Source organism: Monodon monoceros, unplaced genomic scaffold, assembly GCF_005190385.1.
Source record: "Monodon monoceros isolate NGI ecotype Baffin Bay Population unplaced genomic scaffold, NGI_Narwhal_1 Super_Scaffold_21, whole genome shotgun sequence".
Lineage (NCBI taxonomy): Eukaryota > Metazoa > Chordata > Mammalia > Artiodactyla > Monodontidae > Monodon > Monodon monoceros.
Window position 1 is genome coordinate 43,649,609 of NW_021703778.1, and position 24,464 is coordinate 43,674,072.

A 24,464-nucleotide genomic window follows, 5' to 3' on the forward strand; every position below is an offset into this window, starting at 1 on the left:
CAGAAACAAATTTTTTGAAAAAAAAGATTGGGGTATCTGGACATCCCCCACCCCAACCCTGTGGTCTCTGTCTGTTGAGCAGAAAACAAACAGACACACAAAAAACCCAAGGGTCCTGTAGTTTCCAGGACTGTGCCGGGTGTGTTTGGGGTGCAGAGCAAAGAGAAGGGTATAAAGAAACAGGAAATGGGGTTCCTGCCCTTATGAACAGCTCCAGTGATTTAGAAGAGGACTAAAAACCCAAGACCCAGGAAGCAACAAGGCCAAGAGGAAGCACAGGCGTCAGCAGCCAAGGTGACAGGTACCCAGGTCACTGGAGGGGCGGCACTGGACCCCAACAGATGGCACTGGCCTTGGGCTTTAATCTAGTGGGCATTCCCATTCCAAACTGGGCAGGGGCCTCAGCAAGGCCTGGGGGCTGCCCACTGTTAAGGTATGGTGGGTGGTGACAGAGTATGGGGAGACCTGGAGGGACCTGGAGCCTGGGGACATGCCAGGGAATGAGGCCAGGGATGAGTGGGGGACCAGATGCCAGAGGGTCCTCCCTTCTGGATGCTCCAAAGAGGGCCACAGAGAGCTGTGAGTGCCTGAGCAGGAGTTTTAGAGCGACTCATTTGGCAACTTGGAGCGTGAGGGTGGGGCACCTGGGAGGCAGGTCCAAGCTCAGCTGCTTGCAGGTGACAAAGGGAACAGGCAGGAAAGGGTGGAGGAAGGAGGCCCAGCGCCGGGTGAACGGACAGAAGGGAGAGGCCACTTCACACCCAGGACTTAACGGTTCTGGGCAGTGGGGTCTAACAGACACAGGCCAGGCACTAGTCCAGGGGACAGGAGGAGAGTCTAGGAAGACCCATCATCCTGGTGTGCCCAGGACTCAGAGGGCTTCTAAAAACACGGGACTCTCAATTTTAAAACAGTGGAAAGTCCTGGGTCCACTGAGATGAGTTGGTTACCCTAGAAGAAACAGTGCCTTCAGTTTTAGGCAGGTTGAGTGTAGCCAGGCATTACAACAGCATGGTACCCCCAATCACTCAACCAAACATAAATTGGGGTTTTCTGCCCACTTCTGCTGAGGGCCTTGCACATTGCGCCCGAGAGGGAAATTTTAGCAGGAACCATATGACCTCCAACATGTAAAGTGGTCCCCACGCGATCCTCTCACCTCCACAGAGACCCGGGATCCCAGCTCCCCATCTCATGGAGCAACCTTATCTGAGCCCATGGATCACCTCTCCCCAGTTCTCCTTTGGGCACTGGGGTGACTGCTAGCAATTCCTCCAACCTTGCAGAGGTTTCCCTTCTTAAACCAGAAGACCATAGATCCTCTCCTTACTCTCCAACTCATCCTCAGGGCCAAAGGGACCAACCATCTGCAGGATTTTACATCCCGCCCTCCCTGGGAGCCAGGGCTCTGCCCTGCAGGCCCCTTGGTGTGGCACACACCAGCCTACTGGCTGACGCTGCTGCCATCCGGCTCTTGCAATGGGACTCATTTCAGTCTTTCCCTCTGGGACACAAAGTCCTACTGGAAGGACAATAACATAGTAAGTAGGTTGACTTGCTTGTACATTTTTGAATAGCAGCTCCGAGATAAATATTCTCATCTCTACAATGACACAGATGTACTTGGATACTGCAGAGGACTTGGATCTCTGCAAGCCTTAGTTTCCCCACTGAGGACTAATCTTTCTAAAACAGCTGTGGTTTAAAGGAAGGGGAAAGAGGAAAAAAGAAAGGCCCAGGGCAATAATTTTTAGAACAGTGGTCCTCACACTTGAGGTGCATCAGAACCCTCTGGAAGGCCTGTTACAGTACAGACTGTACATCCCACCCCCAGAACATCAGCTTCAGTAGGTTTCTAACAAGTTCCTGGGGTGGGGGGGAGGGAGGGGGTTGATGCTGCTGGCCCAAGGACCACATTTTGAGAACCACCAAGCTGGAGTATAGCATCCATATGTAGCCAATGGGAAGCATGCCAGCATGTCTACAACATGTGACTTTGACGGGTTCCTCTTAGAAATCTGTTTTATTAAGCCAGGGTGGTTTCAAACTTTAAAGAAGTATCTATTAATTGTGTTTTGAAGCAGACGCTATTAAAGACTCTCCTAAGAAGCCTTTCTTGGCCTCCTGGACCTCCCCCTCCCAGCTGGACCACAGCAGTGGCCACTCTGTCCATCTGCTGAAGGCACAGCATGGTCCATGCAGACACCCTGATAGCCCAAGGGACACCGAAGGGCCCCTGTCCTTCCACCAGGACTGAAGGCGGACGCCAGCCTTGCTCAGATGAGGGCCCCGAATGCTGTCCCTGTGTCAGGGCCACAGGAGGTGTGCCACGCACGCTGAGTACATGTAAACACTCTCAAAAGACACAAACCCTCTCAGTCTAGCAGAGGTTAAGGCATCTTTCTCCACATAACTATGTCCAATTTAATTTGCACTCCTATGGGTTTACTCCTGGAAGCCATTCAAGTCGACTAGCACTGAACAAGCCTATGCTTTCACGAGGCTGCTCCAGCCAGATTCCACCTGTCTTTAGAGGGAGGGGCTGGCACACAGGGCCCCTGACTGTCTCCAGTGCTTTCTTTTTTTTTTTTTCCTCTAACGCCCACCCAGCTGCCCACCAGACCTGCAGGTTCTCTGACTTGATCCCCAAGCAGCCCCTCTGGCGACAGTCCACCTCTTTGTGGTGGAAATGACCCATTTCATCTCTTAAGAAACCGTCTTCTTGACCCAGGTTTCTGGAGCACACACGTTTCCAGAGCCCCCAGTGTATTATTTCATGCGGGCATACTGGAAGCTCAGTTTTCAGCAAGGTGGGCAATTTTAACTAAATGCGGCTGTCAAGGCCTCAAATTAGAAGAAACATTAGCCAGTTGGCATGACAGTGCAACAGCTATCTGCTCTATCTGCCAGGTTTTAGTTACCAGCCTTGAAGCCAAAAAGAAATGGGCTTCTTGGAAACAAGTGATGGAATTCGGGTTATGAATTCTGTAACCCACCAGCTTTCCTCAGACTATGGGGGAGACTTTTAAAATAAAGTTTTTAAGATGGAGAAATGAAAACAGCAAAACTCCACCACCCAGCCCTGACAGCTCCCTCCTACCTCTGAGTACTTCCTGCCAGCCCTTCCCTTCCTCTCCCTCCAGCCCAAGAAGTTAACAAGTGCTGCCGCTTTAAGAGCGGGAAGGTGTTGTTTTAAGGGCTTCTAAGCCCCCCTTCTCAATTTCAGCTCCAAGCTGAGATCACATCCCCCATGGCAGCTAAGGGACAAAAGCCATTTATCAACCCATCTGATAAAACTTCCAATGGGCTGGATCTTTATCTGGACCAAACCGAGATGCACACACAGTACAAACTTCTGCATCTCTAAAAGGGGGATTTCTTTTTTTAAGAAGAGGATCATTTCAAATTTTAGTTTCTTAGTTCTCCGGAGGGACCCAAATCAGCCTTTCAGCCAGAACCTTCTATAGGTGGGGAAACTGCCTTTAAAAAAAAAAAAAAAAAAAGGGAGGGAGAGTAGGACTCCCTGCTGCTTGACCCTCTACGGAGGTTGTAATATTCTGGGGCGAGGGTGCACGGGGTCTAAAGGCTCTTTAAGGCATTGACACCCCCCATTTTGTCTTTGGCCGGGGCATCCCCAATGGAATCCAGGGCTGCGAGCAGGTTGCGACTCTCCGGGGACGCCCTTGGGGCGCGCGGGGCCGGGTGGGTTTTGGGGGGCCCCGGAGCAGGGCTGGGGCGGGAAAGTAAACGGATTCCTCCTCCCTTACAGCTGCCTTGCATTTCCTCCCACCGGGAGCCCCAACTTACAGCCAGGCCGAGTCCGGACTGCCCAGTTCTGCCAGTTCCTGAAACCCAGTTGGCTGAGGAGCAAAACAAAACAACCCAATCCCGGTCTAACTCAAGTCCTTTCTTGCAGAGCTCGGTAGAGCGCTGCGGCTGCGGATCCGTTCCGCCTGCGGAGCGAAACAGGCTCTCATTTTTGCAAAAAAGACACCCCGGCATCCCGCAGCACAATGGAAACAGCCGGGAAATCTCGCCTTGCATCGGGGACCATTTGACCCGTGACGCTGGGTTTATTTGTATTTTTAGCAAGGGGAAAATGGGTACAAAGGGTTTAACTGGCATTTCGAGGCTGTGAGTAGCATATGGCAAAAATGGAATAAACTTTCTTGAAACATTATAAAGAAAACAGACCCGGGATTTAAGTTTCGTGCCTTCCCCCTCCCCCTCCGAAAGGGGGAAAAAAAAAAAAAGTAAAGAAACTGGAGCGTTTGGGAAGGAACAAATGCTTCTCTGTGGAGTTGGTTTCCCTTCCCCCAACAAAAACAAGAGGTCCGGGCTCGGAGGAATTTGAAAGCAGCGATCTGCCAAAAACATTGTGAAAAACTATGGGGGATTCATTGGAAACAGATGGGCTTTTTCAGCTTTAATTCTGAAATTCTCTCCCTTTCTGACACAATAAAAACAAACAGGGGGCGACGCGGAATGTTATCAAACAGGAATAAGGGCGCTTCGAAGCCCAGTCCGTGGGCTTCCCCGCGTGGGCGAGCGCGCGGGGGAGGGACGGGGTCCCGCGGGAGGGGGCGGTCCGGGTCAGGCCTGGGACCTCAGGGGCGCCCCCAGCTCCACCCCTGGGCACCCGGCAGGTTTGCAAACTGCTGGGCGAGGAGTTGGAGAAAGTGCCCCCTGCTCCGAGTCCGTGCCTCCTCTTCTCCCCCTTCTCGGGGGCCCCTAAGGGGCGCATCCCGGTATCCCCTTTTTCTCGGAAGGTGGGAGACGTCCCCGGCGCCTGCGACCTCCCCGCCTGGCTCTTTTTCATTATAGCCTGGGAGGGGTTCCCCCAGGTCCCCACTGCCGCATCCATCGCGCCTTGGGCGGGACGCGGGAGAAACAAAGACGCGTGGAAATGGGAGGCGGGGGGCCGGCGAACTTGAGCTCCGACTCGCCGACCTGTGGCCCGGCGCTGCGAGGAGACCCGGGGAACGGGCCCCGCGCGCCCGGCCGGCTGTCCCCGGGCCGGGGGCAGTGCCTTACCTGCGGGGAAGCTGCAGAGAAGGAAGGCGAAGGTCGGCCAGAATCCCAGGGCTGAAGGTCCTGCCCCTCTCCCCATACCCATCCATCCAGCTCGGCCTGTTACCACTAGCCTCTCCCTGGAAGAAGAGTTCAGAAGAAAAGAAGAAAATAAATCACGCTGCGGAGAAAGGGCAGCCTCGCTCCGCCGGCGGGAGCAGCGAGCCGGGAGGCTCGGTCCATCTCGGCCGCGGGCGCCCGGCGCGCCCCCCCTCCCCGCGCGCCCCTCCCTCGCCATCCATCACCCAGTTCGCCTCCAATGTCGGCGCGGCCCCGCTGCCCCAGCCGCCTCGCGTTCCGCCCCCTCGCGCTCGGGTTTCAGCGCGGCCCGCTGGGGGCTGGGGGAGAAGAGCTGGGCGGGGACCGAGGCGGCCGGGCTGCGGTGCAGGCCGCGGGGACCTGGGGAACCCAGGGCTGGAGGACGGTGGGCGCGCCCCGGCTCCCCGAGCCCCGCGGCTTTCCACGCAGAAAAGGCCCAAATGCCCCGGGACAGCCAAGGCCGGCAAAGAGCAAGGACGGCCGCGCCCCCTTCCCCCATCTTCCCTATACGTATCCAACCAAGTAGAAACTGAGCTTGGAGAAAAACCCCAGGATCCCTTTACAACTAGACTGCTGTTCCGAAGACGCCACCGACACCCCGACTCATTGCTCTCACTCAGATGTGTCTCCAGTGGAGGCTGAAAAATCCGCTTCCGAGTTGTCCGGGGTTGGGCGGGACGGCCCAATGGATGTCGACCACTAAAAGCACCTCGAGGCTCCCTCCCTACCTCCCCCCCCCTCCCTTGGCCCCGGGCCACCCACCCCGCCCGGGTTCGGCCACCTCCTGCATCCCCTCCAGGCACCTCGCTGCTGCCCCAGGACTCGTACTGGCCGCGCTCCGGAGTCGGGGGCCTGCGAGCCTGACGGAGGCGGCAGTGCAGCTGCCACCCCAGGAGGTGTGGATGCAGCGGGCCCCGCGGTGCGCAGGGCCTGGACGCTCGGCGCTGCCAGGGCAAGGCCACCAAGGCCGCTCTTGGGAGAGCATCAGGGTGGTGACTTCCTTTAACTTGGTCACTTATTTTTCCAGGAGCAAAATGTCTCCTCCCCAAGATTCCCTAGGCCCCGCAGCTCTCCTGCCGCTGTTGGGATATTTAAGACTGGTCACTTCCCCTGAGAAGCATCTTTTGGATGGAACACAAATACGCCAGAGCAAGTGTTTTTAGTCAAACCAATTGCTCCTTTGGCCCCCCTCACCTCACTTCCAAGCCAACTCATCTGGTTCTTTGGAAAAAATTCTGAGTTTTTATCCAATTTAGATGTTTCTTTTAAGCACTATGGCAGTCCTCACTTGCTGAAGGCCACAGAGGCCGCAGGGCTGCGTCTGCATTTAGGACTCTGCCTGCTGGGAGGGGAGTGAAGCTCTGAAGGAGAAAGCTTTGGGCTAGGGGAAGAGGACCCTAGGTCTGTAGATGGAACCCAAAGCAGCAATACTTCTGAATCTGGCTTCTACAAAACAAGTACGAAAGGGGACTAATGCCTCAAGCACCGTACCCTGGGGCAAAAACAAGCTGTTGTTTCCTTAGGGCAAAATGCTGTGATGGCTACTGCTGGCTTTACAGTTTGGGGTGCCACCGTATTTCCCTCAAAAATGTGGGTCTCACGGGGCTTCCCTGATGGCGCAGTGGTTGAGAGTCCGCCTGCTGATGCAGGGGACACGGGTTCGTGCCCCGATCCGGGGAGATCCCACATGCCGCGGAGCGGCTGGGCCCGTGAGCCATGGCCGCTGAACCTGCGCGTCCGGAGCCTGTGCTCCGCAACGGGAGAGGCCACAACAGTGAGAGGCCCGCATACAGAAAAGAAAAAAAAAAAAAAAAAAAAGTGGGTCTCAGTCCAACAGGCTCTGTCTAATTATCATTCCCCCAAACCGGGATTCATTTTAAGCCCCCGTTGGCAAAATGCTACAGGTTTGTCCAGTGAAAGGCCACCACCTCAAAATCCAGATCGCGGTTCGCATTCCTCTCAGGCTTGGCCCCTCCGGGAGCCAGATCCACCGTTTATTCTCTAGAATCACAGGGCAGCCCTGGCACACTGAGGCAGGCACAGAGCCAGACTGCACACACGCACCTCTGAGGTCCACCAGTGAACACCCTTTGCGAGATCCTGCCTTACACAAGTTAGTTCTAAAGCTTCTCGCTAATGAGAGAGAAAGGATCCATTAGTATTCCCAGCAGCCCCGACTGTAAATTCACCACCACCACAGCTGCAGCATCTCTGGGTCGTAGAACGTGGCTTAGGATCCAGCAGAGAGGCTGTGCAGGCTTCAGAAGGCCTGGAAGCAGGCCCTCCCGGTGCTGTCCTTGCCCAAGAGTGTGGACCTTTGGCTGCAGCCTCTACACCTCAGTTTCTTCGTCTGTAAGGGGCAGGCTGATAATACTGTCACCCCAAGACTGCAACTGAATACAAGCATCCCTTGGAGATATTGAGGGTTCCATTCCAGGCTACCGCAATAAAGCAACTAATGCCATAAGCAAGTCCCACACATTTTTTTTGCTTCCCAGTGCATATCAAAGTTATGTTTACATTATACTGTAGTCTGTTAAGTGTGCAATAACATTATGTCTAAAAAACAGTATACATACCTTAATTTAAAAAACTTTATTGCTAAAAAATGCTAACCATCATCTGAGCCTTCAGCGAGCTGGAATCATTTTGCAAGAGTAACATCAAAGATCACTGATCACGTAACAGACAGAACAATAAAGAAAAAGTTTGAAATATTGAGAGAATTACCCAAATGTGACACAGAGACACAAAGTGAGCAAATGCTGTTGGGAAAATGGCATGGATAAACTTACTGGATACAGGGTTGCCACAGGCCTTCAATTAAAAAAAAAAAAAAAGCAGTATCTACGAAGCACAATAAAATGAGGTGTGCCTGTACAATCTGGGAGGGGCACTGGGCCATGGGAGCTCCCCAGCCTTCCGGCCAGGGGACTGGCTGTCATTTTGGGAGGAGATCCAATTCCTACGGCATAAGCAAATCATTTGGGAAAGGGACGAAAAGGGCTTCCTTCTCAGAGGAGAAATGTGTGAGGCTGAATTTGGACATCACAGAAGTAGAGATTTGGCTTTTACAGTTTAGACTATGAAGAGAAATCCAGCCACAAATAGAGCAATATGAGGTTGTGTTGACCTTGAAGAATCTGTCCATACCGGCCAAACCAACCAGCTTATTGACAACTCCCCAAATCTTTGCAAAAATAAGAATTCTTAAAATGTTGGGTTTTGGAACTCAGCACTCTATTTGCCATAGAAATTCACTTAAATCAAAGTGTAGTTGACTTCAGGGCTTCCCTGGTGGCGCAGTGGTTGAGAGTCTGCCTGCTGATGCAGGGGACACGGGTTCGAGCCCCGGTCTGGGAAGATCCCACATGCCGTGGAGCGGCTGGGCCCGTGAGCCATGGCCGCTGAGTCTGCGCGTCGGGAGCCTGTGCTCCACAACGGGAGAGGCCACAACAGCGAGAGGCCCGCGTACCGCAAAGTGTAGCTGACTTCAGACTGACAGCTCTCATTATAGAGTCTCACCACTTATGCATTTTCCCCTGGATGCAGCCTGGGCGGAGGGGCAGAGACCTTTTCATGCTCCTGTTCCCTTTCCGCCAGTCCTGGCTGTGGTGGCCCCACCACTGAACCCTCGCCCCCCCATCTCTCCCTCTCCATTTTCGGGGGGTGGGGTTGTGTGATGAAGGAGCAGGGAGCTTCTGAAAGGCGAGGTTTACATAAGGTTGAAGCCCTCCCAGGGGCAGCGGTGGGGAAGGAGTCTGGCTTCCCCTGCCTCTGGGTATGAACAGGGTGTTCTCAAATGCAGGGCCTGAGTCATCAGTCAATAAATACATATTTAGGACTAGTACATGCTAGTCCCTGGGGTATAAAGAAATCAATAAGACAACTCCTATCTGAACTGCTAGTAGAAACAGATATTAGAGGAAGGTGAGGGGGTAAAACAGAGGTGAGGAGTGAACAACTAACTACCTGGGGAGGGCTTTACCGAAAGGGTGGTGTATCTTGCGAGGTATCTTCAAGGATTCATTTTCACTAAGAATGATAGTAATAATGGCTCATGTTTCAGTGTGCTCTTACATTATGTCAGGTGCTGGCTAAGTGCTTTCCATTTCTAGACACTTTAAGCTAAGGTGGGTTCTATTACTATCCCCATTTTGCAGATGAAGAAACTGAGGCTGAGTGAGTTTAAGTACTCACCCAATTACCAGCTAATAAACGGCAGAGCCAAGCACACCGAAGCCCACCCCTGACGTGCTGTATGTGCCTTTCATTCCAATGGTGCAAGTCCACACTGGGCTTAAAGTCAAGACAGATAGCTTAACAATCACTTTCAATAAGGCATAACACAGACGCTGTCGGGGAGGCACAGAACACGGGCGCCAGGGGCCTCCAGCCCAGCCTGGGGTGCAGCGTGGGAAGGGAAGTTTTCCCAGTTGGGAATGTGCCAGGGGAAGGTGGTGGGCAAGGGAGGAGGAGGAGGGCAGGGCTTCCAGGTAGAAGGAACACTGAAGAAACCATGTACCAAGGTGTGGCTTGCCTGAGGAGCTGGAAAAGCTTGAGGATGGCTATAGGAGAAAGAGGTGAGGCTGCAGAAAGAGAAAGCAGGAGCCTGGGAAAGCCTGGGAAAGGCCAGCACATGCTCTGCTAGGGTGTGCATTTTTAGCACTTGGGAGCCCCACCCAAAGCTTCACAAAGGAGAGGGGTATATTCTTTTGGGAGATCATCATGGGGGATTTAACAATAATACAAATGCCCAGGCCCCACTCGGAGCAGCTGAATCTGGATCTCGGGAGGTAGAGCCTTGGGTATCAGCAGTTTTAGTCAGCTCTCCTGGGTGACTAATGTGTAGAGACTTGTAGGTTCTAAGTTCCATCACCCTCCATCAACCGTGGGTGCACATAAGACCCAGGATGAGTCAATCAGTTTATCCTCTTGGACTTAAAGTCCAGGCAAGACAGAGAACCTAATAATTGATTTCATTAAAGCAGTGACTGGCACATGACCCAAGATGACCAATCAGAATCTGTCCTGAGACTGTTGCCACGAGGGAGCTCCCAGTTCTGATCTCTGATTCCTCCATAGGATGGGTCTGGGGATAGTAATCTGACAGGAAGGTGAGTATTGATGAGTGTTGTGGGTTGAAGCTGTGTTTGCAGAGTTGGCATACTGTTTATACTAAAATTGCATTGTGTCTGGTGAGCTTTTCAGGGACTGATGGCGATTTTCAGGGCTAACCATCCCCATGCCACTCTTCAGCACATGATTCTCCCTGAAGCTCCTTCTTAGCTCCTCGGAGCTCCACGAGGACCTGCTCCAGCTATGGGAGCCAACAAAGTCCTTGTTTTGCTGAAACTGGTTTGATTTTGGTTCCTCTCACATCTATGCACAGATTCTTGACCAATCAGGAGGAAGCTAAGGTCCGACTGGTCCCAAGAAGTATTTTAGCCATCCTCAGAAGTGCAGGGATGTGTTGTTGATGGCTCTTAATCCATTATCCATTTACTGGCAAAATTCCTTGAGCCTACTCCCATCCCCTCCACTCTCCACCTTTGAAAAAATTTTGCCCTATACCACATTTTGAGGAACTCAGTTGCTTCATTTACAACTCAGAGTGGGACCCAATCCTTCTTTGTAATTTGTCCCTCAAAATCCTCTTTCAAACTTCAAGGGCTACACTGGGTCTGTCCATCTCAGATTTGATGAACCAGAGCTGCTCAATCTCTGCATAACCTTTAAGGTTTTATAGACTTTGATCACATCACCTTTCTGGCTTCATCTTTCCACACTGACGTCCTTAAAGAACAAAGCAGCCCAGCTTCTCAGGAAAGCCTTCCGCCTGGGTGATTACTCACCTTTCTACAGTTTTGAGACATTTTTCTAGGAGAAGGTCATAAAACTGCCAGGTTTGGGTAGAGCCCAGGGAGAAGACTATTTTTGGCTTAGTTTCCAATACCATTTCTGAACACTTGGTCCTGCACAGTCTTGGGCAAACAAACATTTTGCAAAGACCCCCGAGATCCCTTGGGGGCTATAAACAGACTGGACACAGTCCGTTATTTTTGTAATTTGGGTTGTTTTCCTAAATGTATTAACTGAGGCTTGCCCCTGCAAAAGCTTAATATGTATCTTCTTGCAAACTCATAAACTGGTCCTGCAGTTAATCACCATTTGTTTGCCATCTCTCTGGAGAGCCTGGAACCATTTCATCTGCAGGCCTGGAACCAGTCATTCCTCCAGATGATCTATGGACATTTAAACAAAGTCTGGGAGCACCAGTGATCCTTGGGGATCCCCACTGTTTATAATTCTTCATCTAGAAAAGTACCTGTTTATCCTCTTTTTTTCCCTGTCTCTAAGGACAATTCCGATCCATGGAGATTTCCCTTCATGTTTTGGAGGAATTTACTATTGGAAATGACCTTTGGGGTGGAACTTTGTCAGAAGGAATTTTGAACGTTTAAACATAATTCATCCCTGGGTTTCTCCAGACCCGTTTCTACCTCCTCAAGGAATGCTAATAGATTGGTCCAGTTTCATGTTCTCTTTTCAGAAAGCGTGTTGTGCTTTGGCCAGTTAATTAGGACTTTACAAAATGCTTGCTGATACTACTTTTTTAGTATCTATTCCACAAAGTGGTTATTAAAAGTGACCCTTCCTGGATAGGTGGGCTTCCTTTGTGGGCAGGGGGCCCAGCATGTACACCCTTGGGTGCAGGCCAGGTGTGGAAGGAAAGTTGCATATTTTGGCCACAAGGATATGACTGCCATTTTTAATTGCCATTGCTCCCTTCTCTCCAGACGTTCCTGGGGTAGAGGGCCACAGGCTGTCCTTGACCTATTTGTTTCCATGACAATTTAGGAATCTCCCTGCTTCTCTTCTTCCAAAGCATTTTTGGGTCTCACTGTCCTTACTCTGGCATCAAGGAACCTCTTTACTGTTGATTTCGGAAAGCCGTCCAATGTGTTCCCACTTTGGCTTATCTTGGTTTTGTTTGTTTGCCGTAGGTTTACTTTCTCTGTGTGTGCACACTACTTCCTTGGCTTATGAGCTCTGTCCCTCACCCTGAGGGACGCTTATTCTTAGTAATTAAAACATACAGATTTTATTCCAATATTTTAATGGTTTTTTGAAACACACATTTCCCTGACATTCCAACAGCTCTCTTCAGAAACTGAAGAAATATGTCACTTTCTCTTTGAACTCTCTCAATGGATTTAAAACATTAGCGGATTTTATTTGCTCTTGGACATGTCTTTTATTGTCTGTGATCAGGTTACTGAGATCCACCCCCCACCGACCCCCCGCCCCACTCGCACATGCAAGGCAGATTCTTTTAATTTATTTGTTTTTCTGTTTCATTCATTCAACAAGCATTCACTGAGTATTAGGCTCTGAGTGGGTTTTGGGAGTTTTCGATAAGCAGCAGACAGTTCGCCCCCCAACCCCAGGAAGCCCAGGGGCGCAGGCAGATGTGGAGACAAATAATTCTAGTTCTGAGGACTCTGAGAGGGGTGATTGTGTGGTGTCTCAGGAGCCCCACGTTTATTCCCCATCCCTGTTGCCTCAAATTAACTTGGGACTTTACCAGGCTGAAGAATCTTTTAGAATGGGGGGTCTTTGTCAGTAGCTTCTTTAACGAACTGGACCACTGACTGCAAAGCAAGACTTCATTAGTACCAGATCTGGTGACAACTGCGTCACCATTGGCCTCATACTGTCTGGTACACATCTGTCAAAATTCCACCTTGTGGACAAATCACATCAGACTGCTCCGTGGGGTAGCAACATCCCTGCTCAGGAGCCCACTTTGGAGGACCAGGCTGGCATGGGACATCAGCATGGAGTGTCCACCTCAGAAGCTTCCAGAGGCACACCCCTGCTTGGTAGGCATGGGCATATTCATGATGCTGGAAAGATATAAAAGGGATTTTTTTAAAAAAGAAAATGCTAGGAGAACAAATTTTCTGGACTTTCCGTTTCCTTCAATCTAACATCAAATTTATTTCAAGAAATTGAAACAGTAATATACACACATGTTCAAAAACCAATTTCCTGTTAAATGAAATCAGGGGACTATCCCTGGAGGCCATAACTATCAACAGTTTAAGGTACATCTTTCTAGATATTTCCATATGCACATAAGCACACATAAAAATCAACCAGTCAATCAACCTATTCATCTATGTAGCTAGCTATCATTTTACCAAAAAGTATTAGCAAGCCCTCAACTGCTCCCTCCCCAGTGGGTATTTCCTTTTTTATTCTGACTCTCAGTGAAACAGCCCTATGAGTCCCTCCGTTATGTCACGAGCTGAGGACTCCAAGAAGAACTGAGTTCCCCAGCCAAAGGGGACGTACGTATGTAGAGGTAGACTTAAATATAAAACAGTCCCTGTGAAAAAAGAAGCAGACTCAAAGGTACAGAGAACTAGGGGTCACCAGTGAGGAGAGGGAAGGGTGGAGAGGAAATATAGGGGTAGGGGATTAAGAAGTGCAAACTATTAAGTATAAAATAAGCTACAAGGATATACTGTACAACAAGGGGGATATAGTCAATATTTTGTAATAACAATAAATGGAGTATAACTTGTAAAAATTATGAATCCCTATATTGTACACCTGTAACATATAATATCATACATCAACTATACTTCACTTAAAAAATAATAAATAAATAAAAATAAATAAATAAAATAAAATAGTCCATATGAGGAATGCCAAATGCCTTTTAAAACTACATCCTCTTCTCTTCCTGGACTTCAATTCTCGTTCGAAAACACGTCTTCTCTCTTCTCTCATCCGTAAGTCAGACAACCCTCATTTACCCCAACTTACACTGCAGAAGGCAAGTAACCTGCCTGAGGTGACCCAGCTGGCTTGGTGGCAGAGTGGGGTTTGGGCAGGTCTGGGTGACCCCCAGCTGTCACACCGCCTCTGATGAGCTCACTAACTCCTTCCCAGGCACGGAGATGTTTGGTCTTCTCTCTGCCTCCACTGACCCTCGTGCTTCTCTGCACTCATCCTCTTACTCAGAACAGAAGGAAGGACTCCCTTTGAGGTCCCCCAGCCTCAGCCCAGACTGGGCTGGAGCCCTCCTGATGACATGCTAACAGTTTCTCAGGTCACATTTCCATAATTTAAGCCCCTCCTTCCGTCCTTCGCACCTCTCCTTCTTGGCCTCTGAGATTCTCAGTAAGCTCCTGGGGCAGCCTCATTTATACTTTTGATACCTCTCCCCTTCCTTGCTAACTGGGATTATAAGCTAGTACATATCTGGAGTTTCATGTATGAAAGTCTTCCTCACTTTCCTCTTGAGCTCTTGTCTGCGACTCCAGTGCACACCTACTAGCTGGTCTACAGTTGCAAATTCTTCTGCCTACAAAGCCCAGTACGAAAGTGATAGTATTTGTGAATTGCTTCATTGTCGGTGTTGAGATTGAGAGTTTTTAGACACTGCAGTGGATGTGGGGAAAGAGAGAGACCTGGGATTTGGAGCAGTTCTAACTCTAGCTGTGTGGTCCCTGTCCTTTCCTACCTTTGGACCTGCAGCCTCTCAATCTGCAGAATCGTGGCCTGGCTGCCCACCACATCCCACCGCCCCCCGCCCCCCCGGGGCGGAGGGCGGTCTCCCAGCTTCACCGTCTGGTATCTCTAGGAATTCAGTGAACTAGTGTTGGCTTTGTAACTGGCCTTGCCCATACCTGACTCTGGGGCCTCATCTGGAACATTTCTGGGTTCTCCCAAGCGAAATGTTGCTGAGCAAGTAGGAAACGTTATTTGAACAGCGACACTTCTATGTTTTAGTGTCAGCATGAAATTCTTCAGCAGTCATACCCAGCAATACTACTGTATACCTGAAACCACACCTTGTAAACATTTAGTAACCTCTTGTTTTAAAGCAACTTCTGGGTACCCATACTGAGATGCACCAGGTTCCTGTAAGGGAAGACAGACCACCCAGTGTCTACTTCTCCCCATTCCAGTAAGTTCTTGGGAGAAGAACCAACTTGGACCCATTTATCCACCAAATGGCAACTATTTGAATTGATCAGCGAGTCTGCGTCTCTCTCCCAACCAGCAGAAGGCCGCAGTATTTGGATTAATGAACAAGTCGGTGCCGAGCACAAATACCACAGACATTTAGCAATAGGAACAGAAGACCAAGTTATTCATCAAATTCAAAATTGTTTAGAATGGCTAATGCAAAGCTGAAATAAAGAAGATCCCCAGCTGATGGGCGGTGGGGAAGGGTGCCAATCGAGAAAGAACAAATGTGTTGCTTATGTGACATTATCCTCTACCACGATGGTATTCTTTTTTTCAATTTGTTGGAGGCTGAGGGAATGTCTGCACTTTTACATTACAGAGGCAATATGGCATGCTGGCCAAGAACATGCAGTCTGAACAGACTGTCTAAACCTCAGTTATCTCTTCTGAAAAATGGGGATATACTCTGGCTCCCTCAGAGGATTATTGTGAGGATTAAATGAGTTAACACAGTAATAGAAAATTTAGAGCAGATGCCTGGCATAGAATAAGTGTTGATAAGTAGTTGCCAATGTTAGTTTTATATCATGGATAAGAACCATTGTTTTGATTGTAACAAAGTATCTACTATGTACCTGATTCTGCTACAGCCTTTGTATGCGTGGGGACGGTGGGGAAATCTGTAGCGTTCCCCAAGGACTTTTATTTAATTTTTTAAATTAAAAAAAATTAAAAAAATATTAATACGATTTTTAAAGGTTACACTCCATTTACAATTATTACAAAATATTGGCTATATTCCCCATGTTGTACAATACATCCCTGTAGCCTGTCTTACACCCGATAGTTTGTATCTCCCACTTCACCAGCTCTGTATTGCCAGCCCCTCCCCACTGGTAACCACAGGTTTGTTCTCTATACCTGTGAGTCTGCTTCTTTTTATTTTGTTATATTCACTAGTTTGTTGTATTTTTTTAAATTCCACATATAAGTGATATCATACAGTATTTGTCTTTCTCTGTCTGACGTATTTCACTTAGCACAATGCCCTCCAACTCCATCCATGTTGCTGTAAATGACAAAATTCCATTCTTTGTTTATGGCTGACTAATATTCCATTGTGTGTATGTATATGTCAGTGTGTGTGTGTGTATATATATCTATATATTTATATCTAATCTATCTATCTATCTATCTATATGACATGTCTTCTCTATGCATTCATCTGTTGATGGACACTTAGGTTGCTTCCACATCTTGGCAATTTTAAGTAGCGCTGCTATGAATACTGGGGTGCACGTATCTTTTCGAATTAGTGCCCAAGGACTTTTAGATAACCTTGACTTCTGGATGGGTTCTAAGTGCATGATCAGTTATACTCAAGTTTTGTTGATCAACCACTATAAGACAAAGTCTCCCACGTAACTGTAGGGTGGTCTCAACTATGGGATGGGCACAGCTGTCTCCAATTCAAAATGAGGAGACTGAGACTCAGGGAGATTATGTGACTTGTCCAAGGTCACCAAGAATATAAATGGCAGAGAGAGGCTCAAAACCAGGCCTTGTGATGCCAAGTCCAATGTATTTCCCACCAAATCACAGCTACTCCTCATCTTCACCGGGGTTTACTTTTTCCTGTTATGCTCCATATGTATAATGATGGGTCATTCATTAGAGATGTGAGCCTGTTTAGAGATACACTGTTTTCCACAAACAAACAAGAATATTAAAATGTTTTAAGGAGAGAACCATGTCCCCTACCCCCCTAAAAACTTATGAAGTTGAAATACTTATAGAATTCTTCGTCTTTCTTTTGGATGTTAAATGGTATCTTTAGGTCAAGGTTTCATAGAGTGCTTACCTGACTTAATAGCCTCTGAGCAACAGGTAAATATAACACAACAAGACGTTTAGGTAAATCTATCTACAGTATCAATTCACCGCAGTCCGTTCAGACCTCAAGCTATTCAGAGCATGTCTTAATTAAATTCAAAGCCAGATGGGCTTCTACCCCTAGAGATTGGTCATTGACCCAGAAAGGGAGGACTTGGGTGCCATTTTGGCTTGGGTTTGCTTTGCCCTCATTGACTCTTGGCCCAGGTGTGTGTATGTAGGGAGCAGTATGCTCCCTAGCAATGAACCCCTGAAGTCAGTAGACTCTGCCAATAGCATCCATTTGCTCATGAAGAAATCAGATGCTTGGAGTTTAGGGATCTCCTTTCTCAAAATGCTCTTAAAAGCAGAGAAAAAAAAAGCAATGTAAAACCCTCACAGCATTGAAGAGGGTGGCATCTAGCTTTTCCTTACCATATGATCTTGAGATACCCAAGGATACAAAACCAAGTATGCCTCAGGATAGTAAGGGAAGCACTTTGAAATCGGTATTCCGAAATTTGAATTTCAAACTATTTTAGCTGCACTGACTGATGTAAAACAACACAAATTAAACTCTCACGAATCCCTTGCTCTGGGGCAGAATGACCTACCAACCTTAGGAGTGAGGGGTTATTAGCAGGTCTGGACCTGTGAGGGGAAGCCCTCATGAGCCTCGTCATGTCTACAGGTGAGTCTGCGCTCAAAGCTCTCTCTCTCTCTCTATTTTTTATTTTGGCCATACCATACAGCTTGCGGGATCTCAGTTCCCCGACCAGGGACTGAACCCAGACCATGGCAGTGAAAGTCCCGAATCCTAACCACAAGACCACCAAGGAACACCCATAAGCTCTACACTTCTTTTTGCTTGCATAAATGGAAGCCCATCTGAGAAAGTGCAATTGTATTAAAAATCTATTTATTATTTATATTCTACCTCTTTCCATGAAGGATATTAAATTAAATGAAAGTTATATACCAAAACTTCCAAACAAACATTAATTCTTATTCTTTCCAATTAATTCTTATCCTTTTCAAGGTACCAATTGTTTTGAAGAAAGCTGGTAGTTTTTACGATTCTGTGAATGAAATATGCATTTCCACGTGCTCTTCTGTTACGAATCTGTCACATTCACACTTGTCAAGTGGAGCACAAGGTGCTGGATGGTGAGCCAGGGTTCAACTACAGACCACGAGAGAAACTGAAATAGGGAAGTTCATTACTCACAGGTCCTGGAGGAAGTACCTGGTGCACTTCTAGGGGCCACATGGGGAAGTCAAGGCCCAGTGCAAACAGAAAACAGGACCTGGGGCACATGTCTTTTTGTGTGTGTGTGGTACGCGGGCCTCTCACTGTTGTGGCCTCTCCCGTTGCGGAGCACAGGCTCCGGATGCGCAGGCTCAGCGGCCATGGCTCACAGGCCCAGCCGCTCCGCGGCATGTGGGATCCTCCCGGACCGGGGCATGAACCCGCGTCCCCTGCATCGGCAGGCGGACTCTCAACCACTGCGCCACCAGGGAAGCCCTGTGGCACATGTCTTGATTAGGGTCTGTGGGCAGAGTGCTTTGGGGTTCCTGAGCTAAGGCCAGATAGGTCAATTCAAACCAAAAGAGTGAGCTTTCGTTGAGCCTGATGGAGATCTTAGCTGACCGGTGCACAAGGGGTAGGCCCTGGGGAGGAGGGGAGACTGTGGGTCACGAGGGCTGGCTGCTACCTAGCGCATGCACTTGTATGAGGGGGCTGGTGTCAATTTAAGGTCCTCACAGGCCACTTGGCCAAACAAAATGGATGCAGAGGCAGCAATACCCTGGGGTAGCTTAGCTGCACCCTCAGCCAAGCAGTCCAAGGGACGTGTTCCTGCAAGAATCATCTATTCTATTTTATTCTATTCTATTCTGGGGCCGAAAATGCACACTGGCAGCAAATTTCCAAGTCACTGCGATGGCCCAGCAGATGTTTCCTGAGCTAGCCTCTTTGACAGCCAGGTAAATGCATTCCTGCAAGGGGCAACCAGGAAGATGTGGTAGTCTCACAAGTGGATTGGACTTTGATGAAGAGGATAAAACGGTGAAAGCACCTTGAACAACTAGATACCATGGATTTTAAATAGCGAACCTGGAGGAAAATACACACTGTGGTCCAGATCAATTGGGAAACGTATTAAGAAGTCTGTCAGGAGACTGAATTCTCAGGTGGAGTGTTCACATTGTAACCGACAAGGCTTATACCATGATGGATGTTTAGGAAGCCATCATGGGTCAGTCTTTGTGGGTTCCTATGTTTCCACCTGGTCTCGTTTAAAGAGGCCATCAAGGAGAAAACTCCTAAAGAGGACGAAAAATTGTTTGCATCCCCCTTCAAGAAGAATAAGCGTGCTAAGAAGAAGTAATGGGAGATTTCTCAAAAAACGAAAAATACAACTACCATATGACCCAGCAATTCCACTCCTGGGCATATACTTGAAAAAAAAACAGAAACACTGGTTCTAAAAGATATGTGCATCCCCATGTTCATAGCAGCATTATTTACAATTTACAACTGCCAAGATATGGAAGCAACCATAGATGTGATATATATCCATGCTGGAATACTACTCAGTCATAAAAAAGAATGGAATTTTGCCATTTGCAGCAACATCGATGGACTTGGAGGGCATTGTGCTAAGTGAAACAAGTCAGACAGCAAAGAACAAATACTGTATGCTATCACCTATATGTGGAATCTAAAAAACACAACAAACCAGTGAATATAACAAAAAAGAAGTAGACTCCCAGATACAGAGAACAAACTAGTGGTTACCAGAGGGGAGAGGGAAGTGGGGAGGGGCAATACAGGCATAAGGGATTAAGACATGTCAACTATTATGTATAAAATAAGCTACAAGGATATATTGTACAACATGGGGAATATAGCCAATATTTTATAGTAACTATAAATGGAGTAAAACCTTTAAAAATTGTGAATCACTATATTGTACACCTGTAACTTATATAATGTGGTATATCAACTACGCTTCAATAAAAAAAAGAATAAGTAATGGTACCGAGCCTCTTGCTGAGGACTGAGGGAGAATATCTCTGCTCACAAGGGCAGATATAGAGTGGTTATCATCAGGAACCAGGACACATCGTTGTTGTCAGCCAGGGCAAGCTGCTGCAGAGACCTTGAGCTCGGAGCATCTCCAAAGACAAAAAAATAAAACAGAAGTGGAAACCACATCGGATGGTAACTACTAAATGATACCCTAGTGAGATATCAATCAACAAGTTTTAGGGCACTGGTACTCATACCCACTCATCTCTGTTATGCCCTGTGGAGGACACAGAATCTGTAAGAATTGGTCTTGTTTTACCAGATTGTTGACAGAATCTTTTGTTTTCAAGTTTCTGCCAGATTTTCAGACTCTGGCAAATCCAGGGTCCTGATTCCTGAAAGTTCTCCATCTTGGAATGTTGCTTTAAACAAACAGTTGAAAAATGAGAAGTAAACTCAACCGGCAATCTTGTCATTATTTTCCACAAAAACAGTGCCTGCTACACTTTAATTTTTTACAGTAGTAATCTGGATATAATAATTTTATAAGGTACATAATGCGTATTTATGTTTGTCAAGTAGCAGTGACTTTAAATCTTTCAAATGGGGCTATAAAAGGTACTTGCATTTAGCATTTTTTTCTGATTTCTGCCCAAATCTCAAAATTTCTTCTTCCTCTTGCCCACAGATTATGAAGTTTCACACCTCAGTGGGTATTCTTGCCTCCTGACCCAGAGGCTCTAGTGTGATACAGCATTTTCTACTCATAGGTCAGACCTGGCTAAGAAACTGGCATCGTTTTAAAAGATGTTCATTTGTCACCAAGGAAACTGACTTCTGCCTGACCTTGTCTGCACACTTGGGCAAGACAGTTCTTCATTTTATCCATTGCCCTGTTCATTGCTCTTCAGATCTCTGTTGCTAAGGGAAGAGAAGCTGAAATTGTGGTGTCATTCTGTCAAAATAAGAAAAAGAGAAGCCTGTCATCTGAATGGGGCTGGATACCACAGGTGAGAAAGCCTGGGTCTCCTTCAAGTTAAGTCTATGTTATGTTTGCTGAATGAATAAACAATGAATGTTGTTTGAAAAGCAAAGCCATTCTCCAGAGAGCCACAGGAACACTGCAGACACGTAAATGTGGTTTGAACTTACACTTGGGATGTTGTAAGTCAAGTTCTAGAACAGTGATCTTTAAGTAGGAGTGCCTCCTTGTTTCACAGAAATAACAGATTCCAATAAGCCTGAACTTTGTTTATGATCAGTTTCATTTGGGTATATCCTGTCTCTTTTTCTGGATGGCAGGCTTCTGGAGAGATAGGTGAACATATCTCCTATGGCATGCCCTATTTGGGGACCATACTTGGTAAAACCAAGTGCTTGAGTTTAATTCATTTGGTAGCAAGCCTGTAGGGAAAAAAGCACTTTAAACTCACAGAACCTTGGCTATTCCTCTGCACCTCTCTGGGCATCAGTTTCCTCTTCTGAGCAGTGGAAGCGCCAGCACCTCTTCCTGCCTGCTTCCTAGAAGCAGCGAGCATCACTGTGAGAGTGACTTGAAAATCTCCCTGTCCCAATGTTAGGAATGCTGACTACCTATTCATTTTATTTTGTGTCTCCTCATCTAAGAATTCCTGTATTGGGCTCCCACAGGGCGGGTGAAGAGCCAAGTCAAGGGTCATATTAACCAGGAGCTTTTCATCCTCCATTCTGTATTATTACACCCACTGGGGATGGAGCGAGTCACGCCTTGGAGAGGCTTGTAAGGAAAGAAAGCAGACAGAGGTTTCTTAGCAAAGGTCAGAGAAGCCCTCTTTGAATAAGATGCCAGGTTACTGCAAGACACTCTTTGTCATAAATCTAGTTATTAAATAAACACCTGCAAACGGCGAGGCAGTTTGAGATAGCGTGGGGAGTAAGCAGATAAGCCACCCACCACTCCATATGTCTATTCAGAGCATAAGCACCTGTCACCTGGGAGGGAAATGACGGGAACAGGGCTATTGAAAAAAGGAGGCTGGGACCTCCCTCACCACCACCACAGCTCAGAGGATCTTAAGGGGGCAAGGGTCCTCCCCACAAGGAGAACACCACACTGCTCTACAAGGAAGCAGACTACACTTCAGAACAGGGAGAGTCCAGCTCAGTGCTAATATCATCTGGCCTGGAAGGTGGCAGCAAAAACCAGGCACCAAGGACAGGGAGCCCCACCCACAGTCTTTGTCGGCTCAGCTTGCTGTCCAGCAAAGTCCGCCCCAGTTGCTAACTGGAGATCATGTCCCTCTCATAAAGGAGGCCTGCTTGTCACCCGCTGTGGTAGTGGAACAGCAGGAAGCCTCTTCTTTGTGTAAAAAAAAATGCCATTTTGGTATATTATACCTTTCCTGTACAGATCTGCACCAGACTCTTTCCCAATTCTCTCCTTCAGCTGCCCTTTAGAGCACAGCCAATCTCTTTTCTAGGGGTTATGGCTCAAGATTCGCCTGAAAAATCACTCATCTGTGATACACGGGAGAAGACCACGGTCCGTGCATAGGTTTTTCCGATTTCTGGGACAGATGCCCAGAGAACAGGCACAGACTCACCGGCAGGCAACATTTTACGTTATGTTCTTGCTAGAGGACCCTCAAGCCAGAAGGAGAAGGTGACGATCTCCTCGAGGTGACGACAACCTGCCACTCAGTACGAGCTGCAATTCTGGCCCTTGAGCTCGGCGTGCGGAGCTGGGGGCGTCGCTGAGCTCCCGCTCAGCCGGACTGTAAATACACCTAGAAATACTCATCCCAGGACCCGCCTGCTGGTTCCTGCCTCCACGCCACGCGCCGGAATCTCCTACTTTGAGAACATCCAACTTCTCGGCCTAAAAGAAACGCGCAGCGTACCATTTCCGCCAGATGGCGCGATTTCCCCTAATCCGATCGCAAGACATCCGATTTATAAAATAAATACAATCCAACGCCTTCCGAAACCACACCACATAATAGCAGCTCGCAGGCTCCCATTAAAAAACTCAATTTGGGGGAACTGATTCTACCTCCGAGCAAATCTTATGCAATTACATTAAGAGGATGCAATCAAGAATTGCATCCGAGCGTCCCCCACATCGGCCCTCCCCCTAAATACACCTGTTCCCCTGCCCCACTCGTTCCCTGGGATGAGCCACGGCTCAGGCCACGCGCGCAGCCGTCGCTGTGCCCGGGCCGCCGGGCCCACCTGTCCACTTAGGAACGTCAGGGCCACTCGGGGATCCTATCCCTTAAACACTCATCCCAAGCCCCTCACCTTCCTGCGCACCTGCCCTCCTAGGCGAAGGACCGCTCGGACCCGAGCTCAGACAGTGCGCCGCGTCGACGCCCCCCGGGGCAGGCGCTCCAGCCGCGACTCTGCAGCTGGTTAGGCAGCCGGACGCAGAGCAGGAGGAGGGGGCCGGGCGAGTCGTGCCAATGGGGTTCACGGCTGGACAGCCGGGTGGCACGCTCACTCCCAGGCTCCGCGGGCCGATTGCAACGGCCGCGCGGGAGAAAGGGAGCTCCCAGCACGCGCACAGTGGTACAGACGTTCGCCGGGTCTGCCCAACCACGCGCGCTGCCGGCTGCCCGGGGAGAGCATTTTAGGAAAAAAGAGCAAATACCAAACCACAAAAACTTTACTGCTGCCAAGAGCTAAAGGGATCGAGGCGCAGCAAAGCTCCAAATCTGGGCAAGATGGGAGCAAGATGAGACGCAGGGTTGGGGAGGACCACAGCGGTGTCGTGCCCCGAGCAAGTGGCGGCGGCGCCTCCGGGATGTCAAGAGCCGGGTCCGTCTCGCTCCCGGCCCGCGCTTACCTTGGCGGCTGCATGAGCCCCTGCAGCCCGCGGGGGGTGGCGCTGGCGGGGCTGCGGGCGAAGAGGGGGTGCCGGGGCGCCGCTCGTCGGCCCCGGGGCAAGGTGGGAGGGGTTCGGCAGGCGATGGTCCCCGCCGCCCGGGCCGGCTCAGCAGCGGCCCGGGGCGCGCCGCCTGCTCCCGGGCTGCATGCCTGCGAGCGCCTGGAGGAGCCGGCCCGTGAGCGAACGGCTAGTGCTTCCCCCGCCTAGCGGCTCGGGCGGCGCAGCCCGCGCTCGGGAGACTACTGCAGAATCGGGCTGTTCGGGCTAGCCCCCTCCCTCGCCCGGCCCCAGCCGGCAGCCGCGGAACGCGGCGTCGAGAGGTTCGTTTGCGCGCGGAGGGGAAGGGGCGGGCCGGCCGCCCGGGGCGCAGGCTGGGGGCGAGGCGGGCGGGGCCGGCGGGGAGGGGGCGGGATAGGAGGTGGGGGTGCGGGCTCGGATTGCCCCGCCCGCCGCGGCAGCACCTTCACGCATCAGCACCAGTGCGGCGGTGGGGTACGCAAGCTGCAAAGTCAAGACTTCCCTAAACGCAGGGTTAGGGGGGCGCGGGCGGCAAGTGCGGCGACCCGCGAGGCGCCTCCAACTTTCCTAATCTCC

At 49.3% G+C, this 24,464-nt stretch overlaps 1 protein-coding gene across 1 annotated transcript in view; it reads right to left on the reverse strand.

Annotated features, from left to right (window-relative positions):
- Positions 1–24,202, reverse strand: part of RGMA (repulsive guidance molecule BMP co-receptor a) — a 44,319-nt gene extending 20,117 nt beyond the window's left edge. The window contains exons 1-2 of the mRNA XM_029239386.1: positions 23,829–24,202; positions 5,035–5,150 (exon numbers count right to left, since the gene is read on the reverse strand). Coding sequence (XP_029095219.1) covers positions 5,035–5,150; positions 23,829–23,842 — 130 coding nt within the window. The 5' untranslated portion in view covers positions 23,843–24,202. The remainder of the gene's footprint in view (positions 1–5,034; positions 5,151–23,828) is intronic.
- Positions 24,203–24,464: the final 262 nt, after the last annotated feature.